The following is a 13,289-nucleotide window of genomic DNA, read 5'->3' on the forward strand; positions in this document are numbered from 1 at the left end:
GGCCCCTTACTAATATACCGCTATATACCCATCATCCATCACCGCACCCTTGTGGATAGTCCAGGCCCCTTACTAATATACCGCTATATACCCATCATCCATCACCGCACCCTTGTGTATAGTCCAGGCTCCTTACTAATATACTGCTATATACCCATCATCACCGTACCCTTGTGTATAGTCCAGGCTCCTTACTAATATACTGCTATATACCCATCATCCATCACCGCACCCTTGTGTATAGTCCAGGCCCCTTACTAATATACCGCTATATACCCATCATCACCGCACCCTTGTGTATAGTCCAGGCCCCTTACTAATATACCGCTATATACCCATCATCCATCACCGCACCCTTGTGTATAGTCCAGGCTCCTTACTAATATACTGCTATATACCCATCATCACCGTACCCTTGTGTATAGTCCAGGCTCCTTACTAATATACTGCTATATACCCATCATCACCGTACCCTTGTGTATAGTCCAGGCTCCTTACTAATATACCGCTATATACCCATCATCACCGCACCCTTGTGTATAGTCCAGACCCCTTACTAATATACTGCTATATACCCATCATCACCGCACCCTTGTGTATAGTCCAGGCCCCTTACTAATATACCGCTATATACCCATCATCACCGCACCCTTGTGTATAGTCCAGGCTCCTTACTAATATACCGCTATATACCCATCATCACCGCACCCTTGTGTATAGTCCAGGCTCCTTACTAATATACCGCTATATACTCATCATCACCGCACCCTTGTGTATAGTCCAGGCCCCTTACTAATATACTGCTATATACCCATCATCACCGCACCCTTGTGTATAGTCCAGGCCCCTTACTAATATACCGCTATATACCCATCATCACCGCACCCTTGTGTATAGTCCAGGCTCCTTACTAATATACCGCTATATACCCATCATCACCGCACCCTTGTGTATAGTCCAGGCTCCTTACTAATATACCGCTATATACTCATCATCACCGCACCCTTGTGTATAGTCCAGGCCCCTTACTAATATACTGCTATATACCCATCATCACCGCACCCTTGTGTATAGTCCAGGCCCCTTACTAATATACCGCTATATACCCATCATCACCGCACCCTTGTGTATAATCCAGGCCCCTTACTAATATACTGCTATATACCCATCATCACCGCACCCTTGTGTATAATCCAGGCCCCTTACTAATATACCGCTATATACCCATCATTACCGCACCCTTGTGTATAGTCCAGGCTCCTTACTAATATACCGCTATATACCCATCATCACCGCCCCCTTGTGTATAGTCCAGGCCCCTTACTAATATACCGCTATATACCCATCATCACCGCACCCTTGTGTATAGTCCAGGCCCCTTACTAATATACCGCTATATACCCATCATCACCGCACCCTTGTGTATAGTCCACGCCCCTTACTGATATACTGCTATATACCCATCATCACCGCATCCTTGTGTATAGTCCAGACCCCTTACTGATATACCGCTATATTCCCATCATCACCGCACCCTTGTGTATAGTCCAGACCCCTTACTGATATACCGCTATATACCCATCATCACCGCACCCTTGTGTATAGTCCAGGCTCCTTACTAATATACCGCTATATACCCATCATCACCGCCCCTTGTGTATAGTCCAGGCCCCTTACTAATATACTGCTATATACCCATCATCACCGCCCCCTTGTGTATAGTCCAGGCCCCTTACTAATATACTGCTATATACCCATCATCACCGCCCCTTGTGTATAGTCCAGGCCCCTTACTAATATACTGCTATATACCCATCATCACCGCACCCTTGTGTATAGTCCAGGCCCCTTACTAATATACCGCTATATACCCATCATCTCCGCACCCTTGTGTATAGTCCAGGCCCCTTACTAATATACCGCTATATACCCATCATCTCCGCACCCTTGTGTATAGTCCAGACCCCTTACTAATATACTGCTATATACCCATCATCACCGCCCCCTGTGTATAGTCCAGGCCCCTTACTAATATACTGCTATATACCCATCATCACCGCACCCCTGTGTATAGTCCAGGCCCCTTACTAATATACCGCTATATACCCATCATCACCGCACCCCTGTGTATAGTCCAGAACCCTTACTAATATATACCGCTATATACCCATCATCCATCACCGCACCCTTGTGTATAGTCCAGGCCCCTTACTAATATACTGCTATATACTCATCATCACCGCACCCTTGTTTATAGTCCAGGCCCCTTACTAATATACCGCTATATACCCATCATCACCGCACCCTTGTGTATAGTCCAGGCTCCTTACTAATATACTGCTATATGCCCATCATCACCGCACCCCTGTGTATAGTCCAGGCCCCTTACTAATATACCGCTATATGCCCATCATCACCGCACCCCTGTGTATAGTCCAGGCCCCTTACTAATATACCGCTATATGCCCATCATCACCGCACCCCTGTGTATAGTCCAGGCCCCTTACTAATATACTGCTATATACCCATCATCCATCACTGCACCCTTGTGTATAGTCCAGGCCCCTTACTAATATACTGCTATATACCCATCATCACCGCACCCTTGTATATAGTCCAGGCCCCTTACTAATATACTGCTATATACCCATCATCACCGCACCCCTGTGTATAGTCCAGACCCCTTACTAAGATACCGCTATATACCCATCATCACCGCACCCTTGTGTATAGTCCAGGCCCCTTACTAATATACTGCTATATACTCATCATCACCGCACCCTTGTTTATAGTCCAGGCCCCTTACTAATATACCGCTATATACCCATCATCACCGCACCCTTGTGTATAGTCCAGGCCCCTTACTAATATACTGCTATATACCCATCATCACCGCACCCCTGTGTATAGTCCAGACCCCTTACTAATATACCGCTATATACCCATCATCACCGCACCCTTGTGTATAGTCCAGGCTCCTTACTAATATACTGCTATATACCCATCATCACCGCCCCCTTGTGTATAGTCCAGGCCCCTTACTAATATACCGCTATATACCCATCATCACTGCACCCTTGTGTATAGTCCAGGCCCCTTACTAATATACTGCTATATACCCATCATCACCGCACCCCTGTGTATAGTCCAGGCCCCTTACTAATATACCGCTATATACCCATCATCACCGCACCCCTGTGTATAGTCCAGGCTCCTTACTAATATACCGCTATATACCCATCATCACCGCACCCTTGTGTATAGTCCAGGCTCCTTACTAATATACCGCTATATACCCATCATCACCGCACCCCTGTGTATAGTCCAGGCTCCTTACTAATATACTGCTATATACCCATCATCACCGCACCCCTGTGTATAGTCCAGGCTCCTTACTAATATACTGCTATATACCCATCATCACCGCACCCTTGTGTACAGTCCAGGCTCCTTACTAATATACTGCTATATACCCATCATCACCACACCCTTGTGTATAGTCTAGGCTCCTTACTAATATACCGCTATTTACCCATCATCCATCACCGCACCCTTGTGTATAGTCCAGACCCCTTACTAATATACTGCTATATACCCATCATCACCGCCCCCTGTGTATAGTCCAGGCCCCTTACTAATATACTGCTATATACCCATCATCACCGCACCCCTGTGTATAGTCCAGACCCCTTACTAAGATACCGCTATATACCCATCATCTCCGCACCCTTGTGTATAGTCCAGGCCCCTTACTAATATACTGCTATATACCCATCATCACCGCACCCTTGTGTATAGTCCAGGCTCCTTACTAATATACTGCTATATACCCATCATCACCGCACCCCTGTGTATAGTCCAGGCCCCTTACTAATATACCGCTATATACCCATCATCACCGCACCCTTGTGTATAGTCCAGACCCCTTACTAATATACTGCTATATACCCATCATCACCGCACCCCTGTGTATAGTCCAGGCCCCTTACTAATATACTGCTATATACCCATCATCACCGCACCCCTGTGTATAGTCCAGGCCCCTTACTAATATACTGCTATATACCCATCATCACCGCACCCTTGTGTATAGTCCAGACCCCTTACTAATATACTGCTATATACCCATCATCACCGCACCCCTGTGTATAGTCCAGACCCCTTACTAATATACCGCTATATACCCATCATCCATCACCGCACCCTAGTGTATAGTCCAGGCCCCTTACTAATATACCGCTATATACCCATCATCACCGCACCCTTGTGTATAGTCCAGGCCCCTTACTAATATACCGCTATATACCCATCATCACCGCACCCTTGTGTATAGTCCAGGCCCCTTACTAATATACCGCTATATACCCATCATCACCTCACCCTTGTGTATAGTCCAGGCCCCTTACTAATATACCGCTATATACCCATCATCACCGCACCCTTGTGTATAGTCCAGGCCCCTTACTAATATACCGCTATATACCCATCATCACCGCACCCCTGTGTATAGTCCAGGCCCCTTACTAATATACCGCTATATACCCATCATCCATCACCGCACCCTTGTGTATAGTCCAGGCCCCTTACTAATATACTGCTATATACCTATCATCACCGCACCCTTGTGTATAGTCCAGGCCCCTTACTAATATACCGCTATATACCCATCATCCATCACCGCACCCTTGTGTATAGTCCAGGCCCCTTACTAATATACTGCTATATACCCATCATCACCGCCCCCTTGTGTATAGTCCAGGCCCCTTACTAATATACCGCTATATACCCATCATCACCGCACCCTTGTGTATAGTCCAGACCCCTTACTAATATACCACTATATACCCATCATCACCGCACCCCTGTGTATAGTCCAGGCCCCTTACTAATATACCACTATATACCCATCATCACCGCACCCTTGTGTATAGTCCAGACCCCTTACTAATATACTGCTATATACCCATCATCACCGCACCCTTGTGTATAGTCCAGGCCCCTTACTAATATACTGCTATATACCCATCATCACCGCCCCCTTGTGTATAGTCCAGGCCCCTTACTAATATACCGCTATATACCCATCATCACCGCACCCTTGTGTATAGTCCAGGCCCCTTACTAATATACTGCTATATACCCATCATCACCGCCCCCTTGTGTATAGTCCAGGCCCCTTACTAATATACCGCTATATACCCATCATCACCGCACCCTTGTGTATAGTCCAGGCCCCTTACTAATATACTGCTATATACCCATCATCACCGCACCCCTGTGTATAGTCCAGGCCCCTTACTAATATACTGCTATATACCCATCATCACCGCACCCTTGTGTATAGTCCAGGCCCCTTACTAATATACCGCTATATACCCATCATCACCGCACCCTTGTGTATAGTCCAGGCCCCTTACTAATATACTGCTATATACCCATCATCACCGCCCCCTTGTGTATAGTCCAGGCCCCTTACTAATATACCGCTATATACCCATCATCACCGCACCCTTGTGTATAGTAATTTCCACTATGCAATGTTTCAGTCCCATCATGGACACAGATGAAGGGACTTGTGACCAGACCTGTCCATTGAGTAACTCTGTATGTTTGATTTTCCTAAGCCAAGTGCTGGGATATTCAATGGAACCCACTGGTGTACGGGCCTAATTGTGGTCCCCTCCATGAGCGAAAAATCATGAAGTGCATAAAAAGTGTATTCTAATCACATGGCTATGAAGAAGAAAACTGGGTCAAATGTAGAAGGGCTGGTACCTATAAAAGTCTCAGTATCTCCGGGCTATGTCACTGATATATTATAATTTATATCAAAATCTACATGTTTGTTTTCCTTATAAGATTGTTATAAATTTCTTTACTTTGTATGTTAAAAAAAAATAAATAAATCACTAAATCCATTTTTACTCCTACAGAAAATCCCAGTGCGATCTCTGAGGGAAACGTCATGTTATCAGTAAGTGATAAAGGAGAAGATGAAGATATGATGGAGCGCTCCTCAGGAGAAAACCTCATTACCCCTAATGTACATCCAGGACATCACAGTACAGATCCATCATATAATCCCCCCAATCATGAGGAACCTTCTGACCAAGCACAGACTGTGACCACAAGTACCAGGAAGAAAGGGGGGAGAAGATATAAATGTGATGAATGTGGAAAAGATTTTGCACAAAGAGCAAATCTCATTAGACACAAAATGAATCACACAGGAGAGAAGCCATATTCATGTTCAGAATGTGGAAAGGGTTTTACAAAGAAAGGAAGCCTTGTTAAACATGAGAGAGTTCACACAGGAGAGAAGCCATATTCATGTTCAGAATGTGGCAAATGTTTTACTCAGAAATCACATCTTGTTACACATAAGAGAATTCACACCGGAGAGAAGCCGTATTCATGTTCAGAATGTGGAAAGGGTTTTACAGATAAAGTAAACCTTGTTAAACATGAGAGAATTCACACAGGAGAGAAGCCATATTCATGTGCAGAATGTGGGAAATGTTTTACAGAGAAAGCAAATCTTGTTACACATGAAAGAGGTCACACAGGAGATAAGCCATATTCATGTTCAGAATGTGGAAAGGGTTTTACAGAGAAAGGAAGCCTTGTTAAACATGAGAGAATTCACACAGGAGAGAAGCCATATTCATGTTCAGAATGTGGCAAATGTTTTACTCAGAAATCACATCTTGTTACACATAAGAGAATTCACACCGGAGAGAAGCCGTATTCATGTTCAAAATGTGGAAAGGGTTTTACAGAGAAAGTAAGCCTTGTTAAACATGAGAGAATTCACACAGGAGAGAAACCATATTCATGTGCAGAATGTGGGAAATGTTTTACAGAGAAAGCAAATCTTGTTACACATGAAAGAGGGCACACAGGAGATAAGCCATATTCATGTTCAGAATGTGGCAAATGTTTTACTCAGAAATCACATCTTGTTATACATGAGAGAATTCACACCGGAGACAAGCCGTATTCCTGCTCAGAATGTGGGAAATGTTTTATGGTAAAAAGACATCTTGTTGTACATCAGAGAAGTCACACAGGAGATAAGCCATATTCATGTTCAGAATGTGGCAAATGTTTTACTCAGAAATCACATCTTGTTATACATGAGAGAATTCACACCGGAGACAAGCCGTATTCCTGCTCAGAATGTGGGAAATGTTTTATGGTAAAAAACCATCTTGTTGTACATCAGAGAATTCACACCGGAGAGAAGCCGTATTCATGTTCAGAATGTGGAAAGGGTTTTACAGAGAAAGTAAGCCTTGTTAATCATGAGAGAATTCACACAGGAGAGAAGCCATATTCATGTGCAGAATGTGGGAAATGTTTTACAGAGAAAGCAAATCTTGTTACACATGAAAGAGGTCACACAGGAGATAAGCCATATTCATGTTCAGAATGTGGCAAATGTTTTACTCAGAAATCACATCTTGTTATACATGAGAGAATTCACACCGGAGAGAAGCCGTATTCCTGCTCAGAATGTGGGAAATGTTTTATGGTAAAAAGACATCTTGTTGTACATCAGAGAAGTCACACAGGAGAGAAGCCATATTCATGTTCAGAATGTGGCAAATGGTTTACTCAGAAATCACATCTTGTTATACATGAGAGAATTCACACCGGAGAGAAGCCGTATTCCTGCTCAGAATGTGGGAAATGTTTTCCAGACAAATCAAGTCTTGTTATACATGAGAGATGTCACACAGGAGAGAAGCCATATTCATGTGCAGAATGTGGGAAATGTTTCAGAGATCAATCATACTTTGTTAAACATCAGAGAATTCACACAGGAGAGAAGCCATACTCATGTGCGGATTGTGGAAAATGTTTTATGTACAAATCAACTCTTGTTAAACATGAGACAAGTCACACAGGATATAAGCCGTATTCATGCTCAGAATGTGGGAAATGTTTTATGGAAAGAAGACGTCTTGTCGTACATCAGAGAACTCACACAGGAGAGAAGCCATATTCATGCTCAGAATGTGGGAAATGTTTTATGGAAAGAAGACGTCTTGTCGTACATCAGAGAACTCACACAGGAGAGAAGCCATATTCATGTGCAGAATGTGGGAAATGTTTCAGAGATCAATCATACTTTGTTAAACATAAAAGATTTCACATGGCAGAGAAACCATAATGATGTTCTGTATGAGGGAAATTTTTAAAAAGGCCATAGTCTTGTTAGAAATGTTGGAAATGCTAATTTTTTTTGTAACCCATCAGGTTCTACAAAAACATTATCCAGTTAATAAGAGTTTATATTTGGGTAGAATCATCCTGTGTAGGGTTGACTGATCTTGAGATTTCAAGATCGATTTTAAAATCCTATATCTGATCATTTTACAGCTAATCGTGATCATGAAATTTGGTCGATCGCTGATCGGGATCTGAACGCTCAACCCTAATCATGCGTGACTGAGATCAATGGAGGAAAAATTTGGTGGGTATAACGGAGAAGAGAAGAGCCTTGTTTTCTACAGTAACCGTCACCATGAACTTCACTTTTTCTTACTAGAATTTTCCAAAAGTTTTGCATTAAATCCAAAACTTTGGCGTTTTGCAACCTGCAAACCAGATGTGAAATAGGTGGAGGCCCAGAGGAGGTGTAAAAAAAATTAACAGATATACTCCCCTTCCTTCACCACTTCTGGGTATCTTTGCACCATCCTCCTGGGTGACATTATGCACCCTGGAGTCACCCTGGAGGCCCAAAAAGAAACCGCAGTGGTGACACAAAGAACAAGATGAGGATATAGAAAAAAGGACAAACCACATTGAACAGCCCCTCGTGTAATACTGTGGATACAGGTAAGTATCAAAACAGAAAGCAAATACATGGCTGCTCACCTTTTTGGGTTGTGAAGGTCACAACCCCCATACGAGCCTGTAGATAATACAAATAGCCGCTGCATCATCGTCACAGAGACGACAAGAGGTAAAGTCCAAGACAGGACCAGTCCAACGTATGGCTAAAAAGATCAACACTACGCAATCAGTTCTGACTGTACACTAGATAAGGAGGTGGCTTAGCCTCGAAACGCGTAGTGTTGATTCCAATAAAGAAGTTTAATGTCTGAATCCTGCTGGTAAGCGCTGATCTTTTTATCCATACTTTGGACTGGTTCTGTCTTGGAATTTACAAAGCACAAGATGTCACCCAGGAGGCTGCAATTTATGAAAAGAGGACCAAGAGGGAGCGCCGGACACCATAAGGATGTCTAGAAGAGGTGAGATATGGTGGGTATAACTGTTTGCTATTTTTCCACACCTAGGGCCTCAACCTAATATTCTCTGAGGTTTGAAGAGACCCCACAGTATAAATATTTCACCTCTGATTCATGAAAAACTTATTCCACCTAAATCTTTGGGCTGAACCCAAAATACAGTGCATCTTCAGAGGTTCGCCCATCTCTACTGGACTCATACATTCCCCCAACCTCGCATTCTGGGTCGACAGATTTGGATTGATAGTTTTCCGAGACAACAGTGGAGAGGTCCAGCGGTCCCTCCCTACACCAGCGCGCAAGGGACCGGTCTGGAGGAATGTAGCCTGTCTTAGGTGGGACGAAACCGGCCCTTGCCCGTCAAGGAAAGAGGTCGTGGAATTCCTGCTTGGGATGGGCTTCCGGGCGTGTGACATCTTCGCCCTCATTCATCTGGCCGGTTCCAGGACATTCGATGTTAGCGTCGTACGCCCAGAGGGCTTAGAAACCTTCTGTAGCAACTACAAACTCATCTAAAGGGAGCCTGCCTGCAGGAACTTTTGCGTTTGGCCTGTCTCTCACCAGGATTCAGTCACAAGAGTGACCGTATGAACCCGTAACGAGTCTCTCTCAGGGTTTGACATTATGACCTGGCTAGGGAGATACAGCGAGATAAAGAAATTCACTTTACGACTAAGGAACTTTACATCAGAAACGCGTCAACCAGTGCACTTTTCCCATTCAATGGGGAACATCATTGCTATCTAAAAGAAAATGTTCATGTTTTATCTTTATGTGGATTAAATAAAATTGGATTTTAGAATCTGTGGCTGCTGGACTCCACTTCTACAGCTGGACGGGTTTGGGATATGGTCGGGTGCCTGGACCTTCATGGTTAAGCTAATGTATGAAGGCAACTCTGTGTCCCACATTTCATCCTCGATCTTACTGGGGAGAGATCGAATCCTCATCTTTTACCAGGGCCAGCCAAAGTTGTGTCATAGGTGTGGGGATCCCTCACACTTGAGTGCAGCATGCACTGCGCAGAAATGTGCAACGTGCGGTGATCTGGGTCATCTTGCTGCTACCTGTGACCGGCTTCGGTGCCACTTGTGTGGTGGCCTTGGTCATTCAATCAGGGACTATTGGCGGTCAGCTGCCAACATGAACCTCCAACCAGAAGTGACAGGAGAGGAGACTGTTACAGAGGGGAAAGGGGCGAGTGTTGGGCAGCAGGCTATCTCATCTCAGGAGAGGGGAAAGACCCAAGCATCAAGGGCAAGAAGATTGGAGAGGAGAAGGGAGCAGATGAGGGGAGCAATGAGTTTCCCTCCTGCTGCCGGTCCTAACGGGTCGGACCCTGAAGCTGGGGGGACAGCCGAGGATGCTTTGCTTGAGGAGATGGGAAGGATGCAGAGGAAGGAAGAGGACGGTCTCTCTTTGACTTCCCAGTATGAAAGTGTTGGGGAGTTGGAGGTGACAACAAGGAGGCCGAGGGATTTAACATCCCCCCCCCCCCCCCCCGGCCAAGGCAAGAAAGATCGAGAGCCCGGAGGAGGGGGCATCCTCTGGAGGGGCTTCGTCTTCTCTGTCCCTTGAGGGAAATTGACAGGGAAAGCAAAGTAAGATAGAACGGTAGGGGAGGGAAAGGATAGGGATAATGAGGGCTAGTGGAGGTGTGAGGGAAAAAGAAGGGACAGTTAGGGAAAGAGTAAGTGCTAGTCTGGAGGTTGGGTAGGGATGATAGGGTTGGTAGGGTCAGAGGGTAGGGCTGGATATCTTGGCTCCCTTCATGATGATGAGCTAGTTTGGCACAATAAGCTTTTTGTTTTGGACATGCAGAAGTAAAGGTAAGAGGCTATGAGTGATTGTCCTTAGTCCTTCGGGATCAGTAATTGTAAGTGGGGGAGGTGGCATATAGGGGGTGTTTTGCAAAAAGTTGCAGGACTACTTTTCTAAAGTTTATATTTATGTTTATATCAGAGAGGAAGAGAAGAATCGGCATCACTCCGAGGACGTTCATAAAATGAGTCCTTTAATCCATATCAACAATCATTACAAGAAATATCAAAAAGAATAGACAGAAAAAACATTTAAAAAACGCCCACGCGTTACAGGACACGCAGTCCCTTAGTCATGGCATCCTAAGCTGAAATACAACCGGCTGGTATATAAGGTCATGTGATAACAATCATATAGAGGTAAGACACGCCTACAAACTGCGGCACATTGGATACATTGTATCAGTTCATGTCGTTTTTTTAGCACATTTCAAAAAATATCCCGAAATACAAATGACCCTGCAGTAGTCACATAGAATAAATAGAGTATACACATGTACATATTCACTCGGGAAAAACTTCATTCATCCAATCTGGTAAGATCACGTGGTATATGTAGACCAATAAGGATGTTCCGATGTTTTTTCTTATGGAATTCCAATCATCCAATCCGGTATGGTCATGTGGTATGGATGAACCAATGAGGGTGTCCCGATATCTTTCCTCCCAATGAGGTAGGAGTATACAAAGTTCATTCATGAATGGAGAGATCACGTGACCGCCCGGAGCCAGTAAGATTCTACTATTATGGTGTGCCGTATAATGCTCCCTCGCGGTTTCAGTCGGACTCTATCCTAAGGTAGAAGCGGTATACAAAGAGAGCGCTCAATACGGAGAGTGAAAACCAGACAAGCCAAGGTAAGTGCTGAATAAGGGTGACAGTAAAATCGTGTATATGGACATTATATGCAGCGATACATAAGATAAGACGGGAGACCGTGTGACCAGTGACAACACGCAGTAATTCAATATAAATAGTAGTATAAGGAAAATGTTAGTTCTTGTACCGTGTTAGCCAGTGGGTTGGAAATATAAAAAACAAAAAAACTTGATAGTCTTCAGTAGTTGATACCTTTTTAATGGCTAACTCATAATGATGACAAATTACTGACGTTTCGGAACACTTAGGCTCCTTTATCAAAGTAAATTTAAAACATTTCTGAAGGATGCATATATATATATATATATATATATATATATATATATATATATATATATACAGAGAAGGCACTAAGGGTGTTAGAATTCCAGGAGGAAGGGGGGGGGGGTTTGTTAGTAATTGGTAGAGACAATGTAAACACTTCCAGTTCGTTATCAATTCACACGTTCCGATAAAGAGACAGGAAGCACTATGACACATTCAATCCACACTCTAGTGTCTGAAGCAGGGCCATGAATTTGCATTCCTGGATGCGTCTTTCTCTCTTTGATCTGAAGTTCCCTCTCAAAACTAAAATTTTCTTGTGATTGGTGATGTTGTGGTCCCCGCTGCAGAAATGCTTCGATACGGGAAGGTCAATTCTACCCCATATGGCGCACCCCATTAAGGACTTGGGACTGTTCACGGTGAGCTCCAAATCATTTCTATTTTTGATTACTATTTATGTTTATATTTGTATTTAAAATTTTATGTGTTCTTTTTCCTTGTGGGATTACTTAGGGGAGTAGTCAGGTTTTGGGAAGGGGGTTTTCCTTTCTGGGGGGCGGGGGTGAGGTGTGTGTGTGTGTACAGGTTACCTGGACTATGTGGACATGGGAGGACATGGGGTGAGGGGCTAGGCTGCGGTGCTTAAAGGGATTCTACTATTAAAAACTTTTTTTTGTCGTTGACACGTCAGAATAGCCTTAAGAAAGTCTATTAGTCTCCTACCTTTCATTGTCTTCTCTGCGCCGCCGTTTGATTAAAATTCCGTTTTTTGGCTATATGCAATGAGTTCTCTCACAGCACTGGGGGCGTGTCCCAGCGCTCAAACAGCACTGGGGGCGTTCCCAATGCTGCAAGAGAACTCTCCAGCGCCGCCTCAATCTTTTTCTTGAACGTCCTCTTCACGCGTTTTCTTTCAGCACAGGTGGTGAAACTTGTAGGCCTCAAGCAAAGCCGATTGCGCATGCCCACAGGCCATAAGAAAATGGCTGCTTACTTACTTTCCTTATGGCCGCAGGCATGCACAGTCGGCTCTGCCCAAGGCCTACAAGTTTCACCACC

General features: G+C 44.2%; 2 protein-coding genes across 4 annotated transcripts in view; one reads left to right on the top strand and one right to left on the bottom strand.

Annotated features, from left to right (window-relative positions):
• Positions 1 to 13,289, bottom strand: part of LOC142198402 (uncharacterized) — a 169,274-nt gene that overhangs the window by 114,716 nt on the left and 41,269 nt on the right. The gene's annotated exons all lie outside the window — the stretch shown is intronic.
• The window catches only part of LOC142198386 (uncharacterized), a 312,925-nt gene continuing 305,571 nt past the window's right edge, over positions 5,936 to 13,289 (top strand). The window contains exons 1-2 of one of the 2 annotated variants that reach the window (XM_075269401.1): positions 5,936 to 7,833; positions 8,003 to 8,223. In XM_075269401.1, coding sequence (XP_075125502.1) covers positions 5,966 to 7,833; positions 8,003 to 8,204 — 2,070 coding nt within the window. In that variant the 5' untranslated portion in view covers positions 5,936 to 5,965 and the 3' untranslated portion in view covers positions 8,205 to 8,223. Of the gene's footprint in view, positions 8,224 to 13,289 lie in introns of those variants that run through there. The other variant, XM_075269400.1, reaches the window with a different exon arrangement.

The sequence above is a fragment of the Leptodactylus fuscus genome, chromosome 3 (assembly GCF_031893055.1).
Source record: "Leptodactylus fuscus isolate aLepFus1 chromosome 3, aLepFus1.hap2, whole genome shotgun sequence".
NCBI classification, from domain to species: Eukaryota; Metazoa; Chordata; class Amphibia; order Anura; family Leptodactylidae; genus Leptodactylus; species Leptodactylus fuscus.